Consider the following 20,092-nt stretch of genomic DNA (forward strand, 5'->3'; position numbering starts at 1 on the left):
CATCTTGGCATTCTACCACCCCGTGCATTCAGGATTAGGAAACTGCACTGCCAAGCACCTGCTGAGTAAGATGGAAATGCCATCGAGTACAGCATTCAGTGGCAGCAGGTGATAGGGGAAGCACCACACTAACCTTTACACCAGTCACACACTATATTTCATATTCACTAACAGGACAACTTGCATGAGAAGAGGCTTTGCACACACATTCTTAACAGAAACCAAAAGTTAAATGACAATTTAATAGACATTAAAACAAACTATACAAGTATAAAACACTGGTTTTATATTTCAAAAGTTGCAGGAAGAGAGCCAGTCATTTTTAAACCATCTTCTACAAAACATTTGCCAGTTGGTTACATAAAAGACACTATATACAATATAAAAGCAGAAAACAATCCACACTGTAAAAATAATTTAAAAACAAAATCTTTCCATTTAAAATATCTCCTATAGCACAAATACATTTTGACATGCAAGCAAAGCTAAACATATTGCATTCTTTAGTGTAGCCTAAGTTCTGACATTTAGAACCTGGGCCACTAGAAAACATGCCAACATTTTTTAGATGAACACAGAAGGCCATTCTTAACAGTTTGTTATGCTGTGCTACAAAACAGATGTATTAATTGCTTAAAAGGACAGCTACTGTACATATTTCAAAATGGAATAAATATTAAAGCAATGCACTGCAATGACGACTGGTTGAGCTCTTTTGGGACACTGTTAAAAGTGGTTTCAAAACAAATTCAAAACTATGCTGGAAACATCTGCGATATCTATGTAAAGGCAGCCTTGAGGCAGTATAGGGACAAATTTCAGTAGCTGCTTAAAAAGAACTGTACCAACAAGTGGTATTAGAGGGTTTCCAAAGGGTTTCCAAACCAAAGTCGTAAGCCCTCGGGCAGCACGTTTGAAATCACGCTTAAACTGCTATTTATGCATTACACTGGAAGCCTAAGTAACTCCTTGGAAGCCTAAGTAACTCCTTACTAAAGTATTGTATTTGGGTAGCATTAACTTCCCTTTATATATACTTTCAGTACATTTGCATATTCACATCTTGGCAGTGTATACAAAGAACCTTTTACATTAAGCTTTTTTATATACTGACTTCCTGCAACAAGAGCAGTTGCTGATGACATCATTTAACACTTTCTTGCTACAGTTGTGCAAGCCACAGGCACTAGCACATATCCACAGGAAGTTTTTTAAAGCACTTTCTAGTAATCTACAAAAGATTTATGAGATGCTTGCAATGATGTCTAAGTATCTTGCAGTGTGCTCACATGCATCTCAATATGAAGAGTAATGTTAAAACAAACATAGCTGCCATAGAAATTCTGGGGAAATACCAGTGTTGAACAGATTATGCAGGAAGAGAATTAAGAGAAATACAAGCAGACTTTAAATAAACCAAAGTATAACAAAGCAAGAGAGGTGTGGAAGATACCATTCTTTGGTCTAGATTAGCTGTTCCCTTTATATTACATTAACATTCCAATGGCTTTTTCAAACTGTTTAAAAATAATAGGCTGAAATTTGTTAAGCAAAAATACTGTATATATACACACAGATCACGCAGATTAACTTAATGTGAATGCAGTGACAGTAAAAGATACTTAGTACCTTCTTCAAAATTCAAAACATAAGATCAGTTGGTGTTGAGTGTGCCTTTATAGAATTTGATCTGAAAAGTTAGAAAACTATGCATGAAAATCTACTCTAGTTGTGTATAAACATTACATCCTTATTCTTTGCTCTAAATTCAATACACATTCATTCTGACATGCCAAAATTTCTAATGCTGGTGGGAAAGTTCCTGGAACCAGTAATTACTTCACAGCTTGTCTGTTGGATGATCAAGTCCTATAGCCTCATTTACAGAAGCTGACTCATCAACAGCTTCTTGAAGGTCAGCTCCATCTTCCCCAAAGCCATTCTCCTCTTCTCTATCAGGAACATCATCATCTTCTATGCCATTATAGAATTCTTCAATTTCACTTTCATCTTCTATGTCTAAGCTTGGACTATGACAGGACCCACTATCACTGCTACTTCCACAAGAGCTGGAGGATATGACATCATCTTCAGAGTCTGAGTATACCTCAGCACCATGGAAGATATAGCGATTTGGGGGTAAAAACAAGTATTGAGTACCTGAAACACATTTGATCAGCAAGAATAGTTATTTCAAAGTGAATAAACTGATAAAAGATTTTGAAAGATGCAATCGTTATGCACTCTGTTTGTAGGTAAGGGAATTGCGGTTAAGTAAGCACCCAGTGACACAGAAGGGTTAATAAAAGGGCTGCAGGATTCCAAGGAAGAGGTTCTGCAGTACAGAGGTGTAGTGTACCCATATTTACCACAGCTTATCTTCCTTTTCTCTCCTAGAAGAATTCATAGCAACTTTAGAATTCTCCTATTAATTCAGATAGGTCTTCCTCCAAGACATACTTGAATTAGGAATGTTATCACACTATACCGGTGACCTAGTTAAGATACACAGCCATAACATCTAACCTAACAATCTAAATGCTTATTAAAGGTTAGCTCACTATACAAAAGCTTCCCATGAGTAGTACAATTGCAAGCTCCAATAACAGGCTTGCGGTGCTTGAGATTTCTCAAATATGTTTGCACAGCTAGTACATAGATGAAAGCTTTCTCTCAAAGAAAGGTGCATTCAAATTTCAGATGTATCATCCAATATACTATTAAGTACTCTTAAAGAAAAACATACTGCTTCATTTTAATACAAATCGTAATTCATGAAACATACCTGAACTTTGCCATATGGGAAATGGAAACTTGGGGCTGATTTTATGGCACAGCTACCATGTGAACTAGTTGCATGCAGCAGCTCAACACAAGATTTAAATTATTTTGTCCATGCCACTGTAAATGGCAAAAAGTCTGATGTGGAGGGAAGCACCCAATATATGTGTTAAACTGCTTCATATAAATAGCTCATTACTGACAATAACACACACACAAATTATTTACCACCTGTTTTCAAACTTTTCTTGCAACATTAGCTCAGTTCATATTTTCTAAATAGTGGCAGCAAAGGAAATGTGATGGACTCTCACTTGCTCTCCTGGGTCTTGAACAAAAGGTGAAGCCTGGGAAATGCAGGAACAGAACATGCCGATACCCGTGATGAGAAATTCCACCTTAACCCAAGACCCAGAAGTAACACTTTTGTTGCCCCTTTTCTAGAATGTCAAAAATAATACCCAAATACCCTTCACTAATTCACTGTTGGTGAGAGAAGAAAAGGCAAAATGGATAAAACAGTAGAAAACAAAAATTCACTCCCATCACTATAGTAACTGAAGGGTATCGATTAAATTATAAGTGGAATAAGGATGTCCAAAGATATGGCACCACGGAAGACCTTCTTCTCCCTGGTCAACATCCACCTCAAATTGTGGGGAGACTGTGAAGAACAGCCTCAGAAGAAGACCTGAATGAATGGGCAGATTCATAGCGACTTGAAGAACTAAACTGTTCTTCAGATGCTCTGAACACAGGTTGTTCAGAGCAGTAAAGTAAATGCTAGTTTTATATAAGTTATAGCTAGCATTTGGAACTACACCTGGAAATGGACTGGAAACCAAAGCAGCAACAGGCATAATGCTTTGGTTTCCAGTCCATTTCCACTGCATCCTTATCACAGCATTTTGAAGAAGTTGAATTTTCTGAGAGGTCTTAAAAGGCACCCCTAGATAAAATAAGCCCTGACCCTGGATAGCTCAGGCTAGCCCGATTCCATCACATCTTGGAAGATAAACTGGGTTGACTCTGGTTAGTACTTGGATGAGAGATCACCAAGAAAGTCCAGGATTGCTACACAGAGGCAGGCAATGGCAAACCACCTCTGATACTCTTGTCTTGGAAACCCTCTGGGGTTGCCATAAATTGGCTACAAACTGATGGCACTTTGCACACACAGCTTATATTAGAACTATCTGGCTAAGAAGTTCTGTGGCTTGGAATGCAAAAGAGGGTTGCAGATCTCTCACAGGTGGGTCACAAGGCCAGAAGGGAGGAGGAGGATCTGGGAGAGAATGGTTAATAGCAAATTTGGGTTTGCCTTTGCATAATGTACAAAATAACCACAAATTTCAGCAATGCTGCATATTTATGAATACTAAATATGATAATAACTGCCCTTATACACCGCTCTTCTGGACAGATTAGTGCCCCGCTCAGAGCAGTGAATAAGGTCAGTGCTATTATTATCCCACAATACAGCTGTGGAGCTGGGGCTGAAAAGAGTGGCTTACTCAAGGCCACCTGCAGCGTTCATGGCAGTAGTGGGATTCAAATCAGCAGAGTGCTGATTTGCCACCCAACCACGTAACCATTATTGGCACCCAACCACATAACCAAATCCTTCATTGTTTCATTGGAGGGGGAAAGTAGTGTGGAGTTCCTTTGCATTTGGGTACCAACTACATTAAATTTTTAAGTAGGCCCTAAAAAGTAAAGCAAGTTTTAAAATGGGTCTCACTTCAGAAGGTATGAAACATTGATCTACCTGGATGAAATAATGTTTACTGAACAAACTAATCATTGCAAACATTCAATGTATATGTTCATTGGCAGTTAAAGATCCACAATTTGGGCATAAGACTATCCGTTTAGAACACCACAGTTCTACAACAGACTACGTTTTGTGTGTAAAGTGCTATCAGATCGCAGCTGACTTATGGAGAACCTGCTGGGGTTTTCAAGGGAAAAGACCTTCAGAGGTGGTTTGACATTACTGCCTCCGCGTAGCAACTGTGGTGTTCCTTCTTGGTTTCTCATTCAAATACCATCCAGGGCCGGCCCTGCTTAGCTCTGAGATTGGGCTAGCCTGAGTCATCATGTCAGGGCAAGACTACATTAATAATGGTTAAGTTGTGTTTTCCTTGGAGTCATGGCCAGTAAGACAATTAAGGCAAAATAGCAAATAAGGAAGGTATAGCAAGTGAATATACGATCACTAGAAAGTCATATCTGCCCCGTGAGTAGACTTGCTTAGGAAGGGACTGTAAATTCTAACTATACTACTGCCTCAATGTAGTTTGTAAGGCAAACCTTTAAGAAACTAGTTGGATCAGTCAGATGAATGATTTTACTTTTTCTCCATTTCTTATCACATCAGGCCAACACAAGTGTTTTGTGGCAATGTTTGTGGATGTTTGCTAATGCTTCTAACTACTAAATGACAGAATGTTAACAAAATGCTGTCCCTTATTTATTCAAATCTTCAAAACAAACTCATCTTGACATTATTCAAGCTAAAGACCTATACTTGGGAAACTCATAGGATTGGATCCTATGAAGCAAGAGCACAACTATTACTTGGAGATCATGGGACCTATGCAAACAAGCCGTGGGGGGCTACAATAAGGGAGAAGGGACCAGGTGAAATCACCCCTACATCCCCAGCCTTCCTCTTCTGTCAGTAATGTTTCCATTGGTGCAAAAAGGTTTATTAAGACAACAGTGAGACTGGGGTGAAGTTGTTCAATCTCCCTTCTTTGCTGCAGCCCTCTCAGCCACATAGTCTTTTGGCTGTGTATGACCTGCAACCTCTGGCATCAGCTCTCTGGAGATCTCAGAGTATTCCTGCGGAAGGGACACGCAGGAAAGATTTGGATCTGTGAGCACCATTTCATAGTATCCAACCCATGGTGTTCAGAAGAAGTCAGAACTTACCATCAAGTCGCTTGCTAATCTGTTCTTTTGCACATCTTTTTCTCAGTGTTTCAACAAATAGAAGTCTCTCTTTGTTTTCGCCTTGGTTAGATCCTTTTTCTTTCATGTGTTCTGGGCTTTCTAACTGATCAGTAAGACTTTCAGCGTTTTCTAAAGAATTTTGAACTTCATATGTTTTCCCTTCTACACAGTTCTCTTTAGATACCAAGGCACCATCAGAATTTCCTGCTTTATATTCAGAAGAATGATCTGAATGTACCACTGGAGAGTCTTGGGGTGCAATTCTTTCAGGTGAACTAGAATATTCAGAAATGTTTAGAGGAGTTGGTGGTAATTCAATTGAGTGTATTTCAAATTCCTTGTGCACTCGTGGAGGTTTCTCTGTTATTTCTGAAAGTTTGACTAGGCTGTTACAAAGTTTTGTATATTCACCACCTAACCTATGACATAATTCATTGATAATCACATCGCAGTCACCAAGAAGCTCCACATCGAAGTGTAGATGAGGCAATGGTTCCCTATTAATTAGAATCTGAGGCACTTCATGAGGGATGGAACCTACATTTTCAAGAAAAAAGAAGCTATTAAAATTCATTTTAAAATTAGTTTTATGACAGTTGATACAAATAAACTTGTTAACCAATTTTAAGTGGCATTTGTTACATTCCAAAATATACTAGATACACACCCATTACTTCCACAGTGATTCACTCTAGCTCCCTAAATTCATCTGTCTCTCTGCTGTGTACAGTATACAACTTGTATGAATTGTTACCCATACATTTTCAATGTAAACCATGATCCACCCCCCCCCCACACACAATAAGCCAGCAATGAACACTTACTTGGAATCAGTGCTACTGGTCTTACTTTAAGTGAAGACCCAATAACAATAAGAAGATCAACCTCATCTTTATCATATTTCATGGCCCTATGGAACTGCTCTGGTAGATTTTCGCCAAAGAACACTATTTCTGGCTTCATGATGGCAAGGGGTTCATCAGGTGGACACCTGGGGCACCTAGGAACAATCTGCATGCAGAAAGCAGGATATGTTTTTAGAATTAATTTTATAAATGCATTCTTTCAGTGCATTAACTGCATCAGATTACTTGTGGAGAAGGTCAAATCTCCACAACATATCTTGACAATGTAGCACACACAACTATTCTAGATTTCATTTCAGCCACTACAACATTAATTACATCTTGTAGGGTCTTTTAACACCTTATTGAAATGCACTAATGAAATACCTGAGCATACATAACGAACATAAAATAATTTCCCCCCCTCATCAGACCTATTCTACATGCCTACATACTACATTAAATGCATTGTTATGAGCAGAATCACTGAAAGTTCCTGGAAGGTATTGCACAGAACCCAACTGATGCTACACATTAATCTCAAATTGTGTAGATAATTTTTTCACTAAGCTCTAAGAGTAAACAACTTGAGCTCTGCTATTGAGAGTAGGTGGAAGATAGACACCCCTTCCTATCATGATCACATTAGCTGTAAAAGAACTAAAAGCCCACTGCAAGGGAATTAGCTGTTTACTTCCAATTAGTATGTGAAAGTCAGATCCATTCTTTCTTGGCTCTTACTGCCTCCTTAAGTTGCTAGATCACTAGCCACATCTTACACAATCCTTTTATATGGCTGTCCCACACCACTCCAATCATAAGGCAGACACATGCTGCCTGCCCTGCCTCCCCTTGCCCAGCCTAGTGCTTAATTCAAAGAGAGTAGTCCTACCTGATTAAAAATATCTCCACGGACAACTTCACAATCAACCTTGTATTTACAGATTAGGCAAGAAGCTGTTGCAAAGGAACCTGAAAAATACATGGAGCAAAGGGAGTTATTAGACCCTTAATGAAATGTTGTATAAATTCAAGTATTCAAGTTGCCAGGATAACTTTACAGCCCAATCTTATTCATGCTTACTCAAAATCAAGCCCTATTAAGTTCAACAGAGCTTACTCCCAAATATTCATGCATATGACTGTAGCCTAATTCACACTGAACTTTTAATGATCAGAAAATTTGGAAACTTAACACTATACTTGCTTTGATTTTGCAGAGAGATGAAGAAATTACTGTTATTTCATTTGTCAGTGAATTCCTTTTATAGTTTCTCCACTGCCCATCAGGAGACTTATCTGCCACGTTTTAGTATCCACCTAATCCACATACCACCTAATTTCTTTCCAGCTCATCTTAAGTTATTATTTTTCAGTGTCCAAGGTTTCAATTTTGTGCACATTTCTTTATGTGGAAATTCCTTCTGAACATACATAGGATTTTGCAAGAGCCACAATAGCTTTAAGGCACACTAACAAGAAAACTGGCATAATGTATAGGCCCATATTAACATGTATGCCCTGTTACACCCTTGTTTATCGAGGCAGAAACTTGATTTATTTACTTAAAATACTTCTATACTGCCTTTCCAAATTTTTTGCTCATCTAGTTTTGTGCTGTCTCTCTAGCAGACAGTATTTTTCTGTAGTTTTGTACATATTCTAAGCAACACTATTTCTTTCTGTATCACTGTCCTATTGAAAAATTGTGTGGTGTGGGGTGAGGGGAGAAACAAGAGTACATGGGGAAAGAGGAAACGATATAGAAAAAATGTGCTGAGTACTTGTTAATCTTTCATTTTTGCTTGCTAGGACACTGGAAGTTGGGAGAAGGTTTAGTACTTACTGAGCAGATGGGTGAAATATTGCTTGAATCCTTTTCCTTATCCTTCCATACGATAAAAGCCTAGTTACTTTTGTTTTTTTTTAAATGAAAGTCCTTTTATTTATTAAATGAAATTCCTTTTAAATAAGTAGAACTTATTTATTGAAAGTATTTATATAATCATCTCTCTCTCTCAGGCATCTTAGGGCCCAAGGCAGGTAGAAACAATGTAAATAATACCGATCAATTCAATTAAAGCAACACTTCTGAATATAAAACAGTTATGAATACAGTTCCGCAAAAGTATGCACAAAAACATGTGCAGGAGTTCATACTATAATGTAGATTATAAAAAAGTTCTCATGCATGTGCAAGAAACTGTGTAATATTGTGCTGTCTCTCATACATCAAGGCATACATCTTGGGAAATAGTTTCACTTTTCCTGTGTAGTATTCTAGTATAAAGTATAAAAGCTTTTTCACGAGTGGAGAATGCTTTCTGCATGCAAGAGGATGCTTTTCTATCCAAACTGTGTACCCACTATCGAGTACTTCAATGTAAACCCTAGATTTAGGATAGAAAATAATTGAAGCTTGACTGACCATGACATTGGATTATCCTTTGAATTCCTGCAACTTGTTCCAGTGTATCTATGTTCTGAGTATAATTTCGAAGCAGTTTTCTTTCTTTGTCCATCAGAGCTATAAATTTATGACAGAGAGATGGCTGAAACTGTCCAGGATATATTTCCTACAAATTTAAAAATAATTATGTAAATAACTTTGTGGTTGCCACATTCTTTTCTCACTAAACATGTCAGTTATTCTTAAAAGCAATACCAAACATTCAACAGTAGAGTTTGTTGCCAAAAATTCTACTCACAGGATTCTAGCCACATAGATTAATTTCAGTGTGTGTTAAACCTTAGGCTTAGATTCAAAATTATTATAATACATTATGTGAATGGAGAAGTGTACCCAACAGTGACATATCCTGAAGCTTAAAATGCAAATATTTAGAGGAATTACTCTCAGTTAATTAAATCCCTTCCCTCAAGCAAAAACTCAATAAAGAAATATATTATGCTGTATCAGATCCCAACATCATTTAAACATCATTTAAACATTAAAGTGAAAGATGGGCCTCTCTTTTACCCGATTCAGTTGCTCTAAATGGTCTGAGGGCCATCAGCATGAATGCACAGTCCTTATCAGACCATTGAGGTTAGGGGATTATTGTCCTTAAATTTTGTTTTTGTATACCTAGAGAGAGTCTCCTGATTGTGAAGAACTGCCAACCTTGTCTGCTGGTGGGCCCCTTTCACTACCTTTGTGATAGCACCTGACCATGAAGTTGGCTATTTGAGGGGATTATATGTTATTTATTTCATGGGCTTGGCTTCGTTCTTATTTAGCTCTTTTATATCCACCATCTTTTTAAAAAAACTACAAAAAAAGGTTCTGAATATTGTTCTCAAACATTTTCCAATGAAAGTTTAATATTATACTCATGCATTATTCACAGCATACCTTTTGCATTTATTTAGTACATTTTTTAATCCTGCCCTTCCTCCAAAAGAGTTCAAGTACACAGTTATGTTTTATCCTCACAACAAGCCTGTGAGATAGGTTAGGAGGAGAGAGAATGACTGGTCCAAGATCATCCAATGAGTGTCATGGTGAATGGGGATTTGAAACAGTGTCTCCTCATATCTAGCCTGACACACAGGCTCTCTCCTAAGCATCACTTTTTGGCATTATGTATAAAGACATTAGGGAAGGGCAGAGATGTTTTTTGTTTTAGATACAGTGTAAGTGTGCAGACAGCTTAAAGTCTATTTGCCAGTTAAGTAGAATATAAAAAAGCACCTTTGCAAACTTAAAAAACGGCCTTGGATCTTTTCTAAAGTATTCAATGTCGAACATGGCTTGAGGATCTGGAAGATCTGGGAAATCAACTGCAAGGCGTGCATAGATACCATCTCTTGATCGAAAGTCAGGAATTCCACAAGAAACAGACACCTGAAATGTTTGCATACAGTAGTATCAAATGTGTACACGCTTTTGTACTTCTTGTTTATCACATGTGAACATTAAGATAACATGCTGCAAACTGTAGTTGCTCATTTTCTTTTGACAAATGAGATGTTACTTTTCTTCATAATTTTTTATTATATGGTTACATGGAAGAAAAGTCTGATTCAACAGTATGTACTATCCAGAAAATCCAGTACGAAGAACATGTGGATACAGTACTACAGGGGAAAATATTAAAGCACAGTCCAACCACTTCCAGACAAATAACTACTTCTACCTACTTAAGAGATATCATCTCAGTTCCAGAGAAATGAAGACTGAATGATCTTACTGAGGGCTTTTAGTTGTAACACAAACATCTCCTTTTAACCACAACTAAGGTGACATAGTATGCATTGCTAACTGGCACAGCTGCCATGTTCTGCCCTGCTTCCTTCCTAAAACCCTGGCAACTGGCCTTACAACATATTTTGGACAATGCTAGAGAAGCAGATCTGTAAATACCCAGCTCCATCTCTAATCTACCCTGGAAGAGCCCCGTCTACAGTACTTGGGGAGAGAAGACTAGCAGCTAGTGCTTCAAAGGGATGCAAGACTTATAAACAGAGAGAAAGGAAACAAGATGCTGAGGATAGGATACAGTACACAACAACACTGTGCTTGACTACTGACATGCAGCAGGATCAAAATTTTCAAGCGCAATCCTATGCAGAATTATTCCAGTTTAAGCCCTGTGGTCTTAAATGGGATTACTGTATAAATTTGTATTGGTAGAAACTGAGATACAAGATAGTTAATGTTTGGATGGAAAAACTGAGTGGTCTGAAAATTAATGGCTTTTTTATGGCATTGAAATTTGGACTGTAGGCTTCCTGTGTGAGATCATCACACAGACCTTGATCTTGTAATTTATAATGAAAAATCTGTCCAGGAGCAACACTAACATTAGCACTGAACTGCATACAAGTTAATTCAGAAATGATCAATTTCTTCTATTAAGCATATGAAATACATACCCCAGCTCCAGTTAAAACAATTATTTTTTTGCATTCTTGTAGGAGTTTCACAGCATCCTCTATAGTATTAATGTCTTTCCGCTTTTTTCTTTTAGGTGGTTCAGAAAGAATGTTAATAACTATTTGCCACAATGTCATATCATCCAGTTCAGGGGGAGGAATAGTTTCTGGCAACAAGTCTTTTAGAATTGCACGTGGATCTGTGCCTATCATGAGATGTTGTTGGACAAAAGTGTAGGGCCCTGTTACAGAAAACAAAATACATGTGATCTGGCTGACACAGCATGCAGAGTCTGAACCAGAATTTTGCAATAACTTCAATGACTGCATCTTTTGTCTCATTTTCAGTTCATTTCTATCTCATTTCCAACAGAGCTGGATTAGTTTTCAACCAGGTGTCATACCAATTTGTACCGTGCACAGAAACCATGCATTAGCATTACAAGAGGCATACCCCCTGAGCAAGAAACAGGGCAGACTCTTCCTATGATGTGTTTTGGGCTTAATCTCGGTCCATCAGTATATCACTATGTATTAAGTGCAAGATCTGGTAGTGTGGTGACACCAGCAGCCTAGCATTTCCAAGCCTCTTCACATCTTCCTCCTGCCATCACGTGGTAATGGCATGGAAATGAGAATATGCAGCTTTGCACAGTAAGTCTGCTCCGCAGTGCTGACCTTCTACCCCCGCTTGACTTGTAAGTTTCTCACCACAAAAGTTGGCGTTGCACTGGTCACCATCTGTTTATCTGCGATACTGTCGATCTTAGAATTAATCTAATTTAGAAATTCGTTTATGGTTAGAAGCTCTGCTGATTGACTGACCAACTGTCTGTTTATGTGACTGTGGTTAAATACTGTCAGTAGTCCATGAAATACCTTGGTAGGTGACCTTTTTGTGGTATAATCTGGTTGCTCTCCATTCCTTTGAGGATTTCCACCTCACCCTCACCTTTCATGAACCACATTGAGAACTGGTTTTTCTCTTTCATAGTTGTATGATTTGTTTATTGCAACCATTTGCACGTAGTTAATTCTGTCAGCTGTTTAGAACTAAACTTCATTGTTTCATACTTAACTTATATTGTAATAACTATAAATGTCACTATTACAGCTACTAATTAAACAGTTGATAAGCCCTACATCCGTTATTATATTTGTTCTAAATATGTTTTCAAAAGTTCATGCTATATCTTGAGCCTTCTGAATGCATTTTAGGCCCTGAAACTGAGAACCCAGCTGTGTAAAAAGGTATTGAGGAGAAAACCACCTGCTTCCCATTCTGCTGATGTGAATTTCACTACTTCCCTATGTATTCAAGCATTTGGACAAGCCTGTTTGTTCCTGATGGACATAAACAACTTGTTTGCCATACCTGCAAGTTCCCTCCCACTGCATGCAGGGTGCTTTCCAAACATGAAGATTTCAGACTCCTGTTTGCCATGATGTCTGAATGCAGATACCTGGCAAAGTGGGAGTTTGGGTTCTCCCCCATAAACTGGGAATCTGATGGCAAATTGGAATTAGTTGAAAGCTTTTCCCAACTGGGAAGCTCTCCATCTGCATTCCACATGTGACCATGATGACCAAGCAGTGTTAATGCCCATCATATAAAGAGGTTTATTGTTGTTTGAAGGCAGCCCTTTTCAAAATACTGTCCTTTTCATACTACACATCGCTGTCCCCCATGGCTCTGTACTGGTACCCCAGTACAGAGTTGTGTTGGCAGTTTAAAGCCAGTGCTAGTGGCATAGAAACATGTCACAGCATGGTAGTACTGCACATATATGTGCTTTTCTCTGAGATTAATGGATCAGTGGAACTTAAAAGCCAGAAGTCAAAAGAGAAAAAGAGCACAGCCACCATACAGCAGTGCAAGAGTCTCAATGGCTAATCCTGAATATAAGGGCCACAGCAGGCACAGTCTCATGCTGGTGAGTAAATTATGGTAGGGAAGATACATTGGGTCATTCAGCTGCTCATTTGAGGTCCACTGCTATACATACCAGTGGATAGCAAAATGCACACAATATACAACCTACCATAACTTGTATATAAGGAATGACAACATCATGGATGCTTAGAGATTATTTGACCAAGGAGGAGGGGATGACTTTTCATGAAAACAATACAACTTTATAAAAAAAAATAATTCCCTGGGGCTGCCATTTAAATGCCCACCTATACGTGGCCTTGGAGTCCAGTCACTAGAGCTTGCATGAGAGGCTCTGTCATCTTCATCACTCTCACAGGAATGGAAACCATTTGCAATAATTTCATCACTAAGAAGTATGTTGTCTGTAAAACAGCATATAACAGAGGAGAAATAGTTACCAAATAGAAATTCTCTCTGGTGTTAAGATTTAATTTTTCAAAACTATATTTCATTTATTATTTTTTGGATATAAACTACCATTAACCTAATTACTTAAGCATGTATTCCTAAAGAGACACATCTGAAGTTGAATTACTCTGTGGGAAAACATTAAGGATGTGACCAGAGTTCTGGGTAGATCTACAGAAAAATACAAGCAGGTATTTTACAGAGAGGTGGGAAAACGAATAAGCAGGTGAAGAGAACAAACCCTCTACAGTTGTTAAAGTAATGTTGGCATGTGTATCTTGTCATTATAGTATAACAGAAGTGAGAGAACTTGCCAGAACTCTCCTCTTCATTGGGATGTTAGCCCCTCCCCCCACCCAAGGCTTCTGTGCTTTTACCAGCAGTTGCTGAATCTCTGCTTCTCACACAGCTCTTCGTGGTACAAGTGCTCCTGCGAAAGAAGCTGCCAGCCTGGCCACTAAACTTGGATAATCAGTTCACCTGAGAACTGAATTGAGACAGGTGGAACAACAGCAGGGCTCAAGGATTCGGTGGTGGCGGCCTGATTATTTTTTCTGCCTCAATTGTGTGATTTGTTTATACTTTACTTACAGTTTTCACCAAATATAGTTGTAAGCATAAACCTTTGGCTAGACTGAATAGTACAAAACAGTTAAGCTGACAGTGGCACATACACGAGCAAGAAAACTTTCTAGGACATTTTAAAATGTTTAGAATTGGGGCCTGTGTGCTGTCAGCAACCAAAAGCCCCATCAGTAAAAAGGTTAACATTTATATTCACACATTTTCAAGACCAGCTTAAAAAGTACTGTACCTTTTACTAAATTTCCTTTAAGAAATTGGTTAACAAACACACTCATATTTTTAAATTAAAAGCACAGACTTTCTGTACAGCTGCTCAGACAGAAACCTGATCTGCGGTTTGAACTTCATCCACAAGTCAAGTGATTACCACTGCTATCAAAAAAAAAGTAGGACCCCTAAGAGTAGGGGTCTAAAGTAGAGCTGCCTAAGATTGCTCTCTACGCTTATGTGGTAGTGTTCCATTGAACTTACCTCTGAGTAATCATGCATACAACTGGGGCCATTAGAAGAATAAAAGTGCCATCCATTGAAGAATGCAACACATTGCAAATCTTAAGTGATTGCACCCTAAGTCATCATGTTAAAAGGAGAATTTATCTCTATGCTCTGCAAAACACCAGCCACATTAAATAGACCACTTTATGCTGCATTTACAAGCTCACATCCTTGGAGTCTGCAATGATTAATGTGAAGCAGGTACCATCTCCTAGATCCATGGTCACAAATCCCTAATCTCTTCACCCACAAACATATAGACCAGTCCCACACATGTTTATTCACAAGTAAGTCCTGTGTTCAATAATTCATCCTTCAAAAACTCTCTAGTAACTGTAACCACAAGGGGGGGAAACACCTTGCAGTCACAGAGTACTACAGTATTTACTCGAATGCAAGACGGGTTTTCCCCCTAGGTATGCTATCCCCCCCAAAAAAGAGAGGATTATCTTAAATCTGCATACTAGTTATGTCCAATCCTGGAAAAAAAACCTTCGTGCGCATAACATCGGGGATGGGTTTTCCTCCTCTTACATTTAGGGTCCTCTTCCTTTCGAGTAAATACGGTGCCAGACTGCAGCTGTACCCAATACTTGACTGGGTGGAACTCACTGAAGCAAGTGGGGCTTAATGACAAGCAAACGCGCACGCCAGCCGGCGGGACACGACCAGTCGCCACCGCGCTCCCTCCCCCGTCCCGGGGGAAGGGGGGCGGCGCGCGTTAGTGGCCGCCTTAGGAGACGCGTCCCTCAGGCTTCGAGTGCGCGGCCTGAGGAGCGGGAACCTGGCACGCTCCCACCAGCGCCAGGCGCCCCAGAGACTCAGGGAAGAGGCCGGCGCCCGCAGCCCGGTATGCAGCAGAACTTCGCCGCCGCCCCCCCCCCCCCCCAAGCCAGCCGCCGCGGGCGCTGCTTCTCACCAGCTTGCGGAGCCGTCGCCGCCTCAGCATCCCCGTTTGAACACTGCGCCGGCCCACAGCCAATGGCAGTCTCCGCTGCGTCTCCGGCGGGCACCGCCTCCGTTCCCTCCCCTTGGCTCGGCCACCGCCGTGGCGGCGGCTGCTGCAGTTGCTGCGGCGAAGGCGGCGGCTCTTCTCGGGCCGGGCCCCACCGCCTCAACGCGTTGCCGGCGCCGCTCCACCCTTCTCCTCCGGTCGCCGCCGCCTCGGTGTAGTCGTCGTCGCCGCCGCCGCCCTTCCCCTCTGGCCAGGCCTGGCTTTCCGGGAGGGGAGCCGCCTGTGCCTCTCGGCCGGGTCCCTTCTCTAACACCCGGCCCGGCCCGTCGCCATCAGGCGAGGCCCGTCGCTGGCGCTTGAGAGGCGGCTCGGGGCTCTTCGAGGCGTCCACCGCGACGCCGCTGGCGCCGCGGCCCCCGCTCCAGGGCTGGAGGAGTGGCGTCTCCTCGTCCGCCATCTTGGAGCAGGAGCAGCCGCTCCCTCCCCCTCCGCAGCCAGCAGCGGCGCCTCCGCGGGAGACAGGCCCCCTCCCCCACCTCGGGGAGAGATTTAAACGGGGCACGTGACCTCGCCGCCACCCACGCGGGCAGCCGCCCAGCTCGAGGCAGCAACAACAAACCGGGTCACGTGAGCGCGGAGGGCGCGAGAGCCGCTGGCGCAGAGCTCTGCCGTGGAACCCGCAGTCATGTGATGCGGCTCGCGCTGCCGCCGCCAAGGTAGAAGCCCTGCCGCGTTATCAGACTTGGTTAACGCGCGCGTTCGGCAAAGAGGCGGCTGCCTTACGAGGGGCCTGCTAATGTGCTCTGAGGTCGCCGTCTCTTAATTCCGGACAGGAAATCCCATTGGAATCTGGGGTCTTACTCCTGAGAAAATAAGGAGAGGATCAGGCAGGGAATTAATTGTGTCGCGAAGGGAACTTTACCGCCGTGAAACACACACATGGGTTTTACAGGTGTGGGAAAACCCTCGAGATCAGGGGAGGGAAGCCAGAGCGCGGGTCTGAGGCGAGCCGCTTTAAGCAGCGGCGAAAGTCCGCCGCTTGACCCCGCTGCCTGCCCACTCCCGGTCCGTTCATGCCAAAGCGGGTGCCCGTCCATGCCGGCTTCCCGGTTCAGCTGTCCTTTTCCCGAGATGGAGCGTTTGCCCTGGGAACTGGGCAGCGCCCCTGAATGTGGCGGGGCGTGATTTGTGGCGGCCTACGGCTTGCTGTGGGGTGAAGCGCTCTGTAAGAGTCGGGAACTGGGAACCCTTTTTCACCTCATCAAGTGCAAGAAAAGACGCTGCTGAGGAAGGCGGCTACGGAAGGGTCATGTGAGGGGAGGAGCATTCACGGGCAGAAGAGTGTCTCTTGCAACAAAGGATGAGGGGGGAAGCTTTACCGCATTTATTATTGCTTATTTTTTTAAAAGAGTGGCATTTGGCTTGCACTGAATCCTGCTTGTTCTCTTGTGTGGAACAAAGGAAAGCCTCAACAGTTCTTTCCCCCCTGAAATAAAGGCTGAGATCTTAATCAGACCTACTGGGTAAAGGGGTAAAGGTCCCCTGCGCAAGCATTTCTGACCCATGGGGGATATTGCATCACAACATTTTCTTGGCAGACTTTTTATGGGGTGGTTTGCCATTTCCTTCCCCAGTCATCTACACTTTACCCGCAGGAAACTGGTTACTCATTTTACTGACCTCGGAAGGATGATAGGCTGAGTCAACCTTGAGCCTGTTACCTGAACCCAGCTACTGCCAGGATCAAACGCAGGTTGTGAGCAAATCTTGGACTGCAGTACTGCAGTTTACCGCTCTGCGCCACGGGGCTCTACTAATTAGACCTACTAATTAGACTTAAAAGAAATCCCAATGGAATTTACTTTGCAGGAAAGGTTGTTAGGATTGGGCCAACAAGTCAGGCAGTTGGATGCTGGCTGCTTTTTATTTATTTTACCAAGTTTGTTCCGAGTAGAATTTCCTGATTTCTCTTGCTTTGGTCCCCCTAGCATGGTAGTATGATGTCAGGGCAGGCTGCAGTAGAAACAGAATTATTTGGTGCAGTTTTGCGAGAATATAATAAAATGTTCAGGTTAACTGGCTTGGAAAGGAGGAAAAGAAACAACTGCTAAGAATGAAATTAGCTGTCTCTAGTGTGTGAGACCCTTGGTTATGAAAGCTAAACAAATAAACAGGGATGAGTTTGGTTATGGGACTGATAGTCTATCTACGCAAGACATCTTGAGTAGGATCAAGTGAAAGATCTTACATTTGTTTTCCCATTGTGGATACACATGCACCACTAGGGAGACAGGGTACACTGGAATATAGGACCACTCAGAAGTCACTAGAGCATCCCTGTGTAAGATGTCTTGTGTAGAGAGACATAGGTGTTGGCATGACATCAAAGCTTTTTTTACGAAGAAATGGGTTGAGATACCTTCAGCTCCCTTCTTACCTCCGTCCCCTCCCTTCTCTTCCAGTTTAATGTTGTGTAATACCAAGAACAAAATTGATACCCACTGGGAGCTTATTAGAAAGGGCAATTGTGACTTGGTCTATACAAGCACGTTAAAAAAACCCTGAAAGATAAATTGAGAAATCAAAGAAAATTCCTCTTTTGGAAGAGCAAAAGAGAATAAGAAGAACCAATTGCTATATCTAAAAAAGGAAGTTGTAAGTCACTTATTTTAAGCTGTGGTAAAAGGTACAAAAATGCTTGCACCATCTTCCACCATTACGTTAAATGTGGTGACTACTTAGAATTGGTTACAGTTTGTTTTAATAATACTTAGCATTTATGCAGTGCTCTAGAATGTTCAAAGTATTTCATATACATTGGTGTAACAGGTTTGAATGGTGTATTTGGAGGAGAGATGCGGTTGTGTGGTATGATTGTGTGAGTAGTTGAAAATGTTCTTTGGTATGCTAATCTATTTTTTCTTTACCAATTATTGTTGGTTAAAAATGTATAGACTTGGTTGAGTGATAAATGGAGGAGCTGTGGGCTTCAGAGGTGAAAGCTGATTGGCTAATGTTGACAGCAAGGGCTAGTTAGTGGGAATTGGTTTTTTTGGGGGGGTGTTTGCACTGGGGAGTGAAGGATGTCTGGGAAAGGAATGGGAAAAAATAACAACTATATTTATATATGGCTCTTCTGGACAGATTAGTGCCCCACTCAGGACAGTGAACAAAGTCAGTGTATTATTTTCCCCACAATAAAGCTGGAGAGCTGGGACTGAGAGGAATGGCTTAGCCAAGACCATTTACTGAGCTCACGGAAGTAGTGGGATTCAACCCAGCAGCATGCCAGTTTGCAGCCTAACCACCTAACCTCTATGCTACAGCAGCTCTTGTCCTTATCCACCTCAGAGAATCCTTTAGTAATTTTATTATTACTCTTAGTTTTGTACAGAATAAATATTAGATTGGATTTTATTACATCAACTTTGCAATTTATCATTATAGCATAATAGCAGAAGGAAAGGAGTTGGGGGTAAGACTACTTTCATACTCTCAGACGATTTAGCATTCTACTAGACTGCATTTTGAATGCAATTTAAAGTTATATTGGGCTTTTTGTTGACGCTGGTGTGGCAGCATCATGGTACCCAAAAGGAGAATAAAAAGAATATATTGGGTTGTTCAGGTAGATGGAAGGGAAAGGATTCCATATGTTTCACAAAGGGTGGTAGCGTGGAGACTCGAAATTAGGAATAAAAGGGGAGGAACCTATCAAGTGTCCCAGTTGGGTTGGATTCCATCTAAATTCTGTGCCTGGAAGCACCACTTAGCCCCCCTCTCATTTCCTGCTGTAGCTCAAAATACCCCCCCCCCCATGCTGCTTTTGCAGGATGGGAGATCCCGAGGGGCAGGACAAGGGGAGAGTGAGGAGCACAACTGGAGCCAGAGGCGGGGAACAGCAAAAATCATTTATCTTTATTTACTATGTTAATAATCCACCTTTCTCACTGAGACTCAAGGCAGATAACACAATGCAAGTTGATAATAATCAGTATGAAGATACATCAGTCTGAATAAGCATAGCATATCAGACATGCTACAGGTGACAGATATAATGCAGAAAAATGGTATTATTAAATCAATAGAAAACACTAATCTTCTTCCACATCTTCTTACACATGGGATCCGAATCTTGATCTCTGCATTCCTCACAAGAGCCTTCTAAGGTAGGCCAGTTTTGTTATGAGAGTGTCTTTGACAAGCCATTGTATGTAAAAAAAAAACCCACCTATGACAGATAAAATTAGA

The 20,092-nt window shown here is 41.2% G+C and overlaps 1 protein-coding gene across 1 annotated transcript; it reads right to left on the reverse strand.

Annotated features, from left to right (window-relative positions):
* Positions 1-223: 223 nt before the first annotated feature.
* Positions 224-16,420, reverse strand: SIRT1 (sirtuin 1). The gene is made up of 9 exons (XM_054982867.1): positions 15,806-16,420; positions 13,644-13,760; positions 11,463-11,704; positions 10,279-10,431; positions 9,013-9,160; positions 7,477-7,556; positions 6,564-6,750; positions 5,719-6,276; positions 224-2,160 (listed from the first exon to the last, which is right to left on the reverse strand). The coding sequence occupies exons 1-9, from the start codon at positions 16,296-16,298 to the stop codon at positions 1,841-1,843; spliced, it is 2,298 nt and encodes a 765-aa protein (XP_054838842.1). The 5' UTR covers positions 16,299-16,420; the 3' UTR covers positions 224-1,840.
* Between the last annotated feature and the right edge of the window lie 3,672 nt (positions 16,421-20,092).

This window comes from Eublepharis macularius, chromosome 6 (assembly GCF_028583425.1).
Source record: "Eublepharis macularius isolate TG4126 chromosome 6, MPM_Emac_v1.0, whole genome shotgun sequence".
Classification (NCBI taxonomy): Eukaryota; Metazoa; Chordata; class Lepidosauria; order Squamata; family Eublepharidae; genus Eublepharis; species Eublepharis macularius.

What these genes read in the sequence shown, in the direction of transcription:
- SIRT1 (XM_054982867.1), bottom strand. Translation starts at nt 16,298, where the DNA reads ATGGCGGACGAGGAGACGCCACTCCTCCAGCCCTGGAGCGGGGGCCGC. An exon ending in ACCAGTAGCACTGATTCCAA is followed by an intron (nt 6,277 to 6,563) that starts GTAAGTGTTCAT and finishes TTGAAAATGTAG; the next exon opens with GTTCCATCCCTCATGAAGTG. An exon ending in GATTAGCAAGCGACTTGATG is followed by an intron (nt 2,161 to 5,718) that starts GTAAGTTCTGAC and finishes AATGTGTTTCAG; the next exon opens with GTACTCAATACTTGTTTTTA.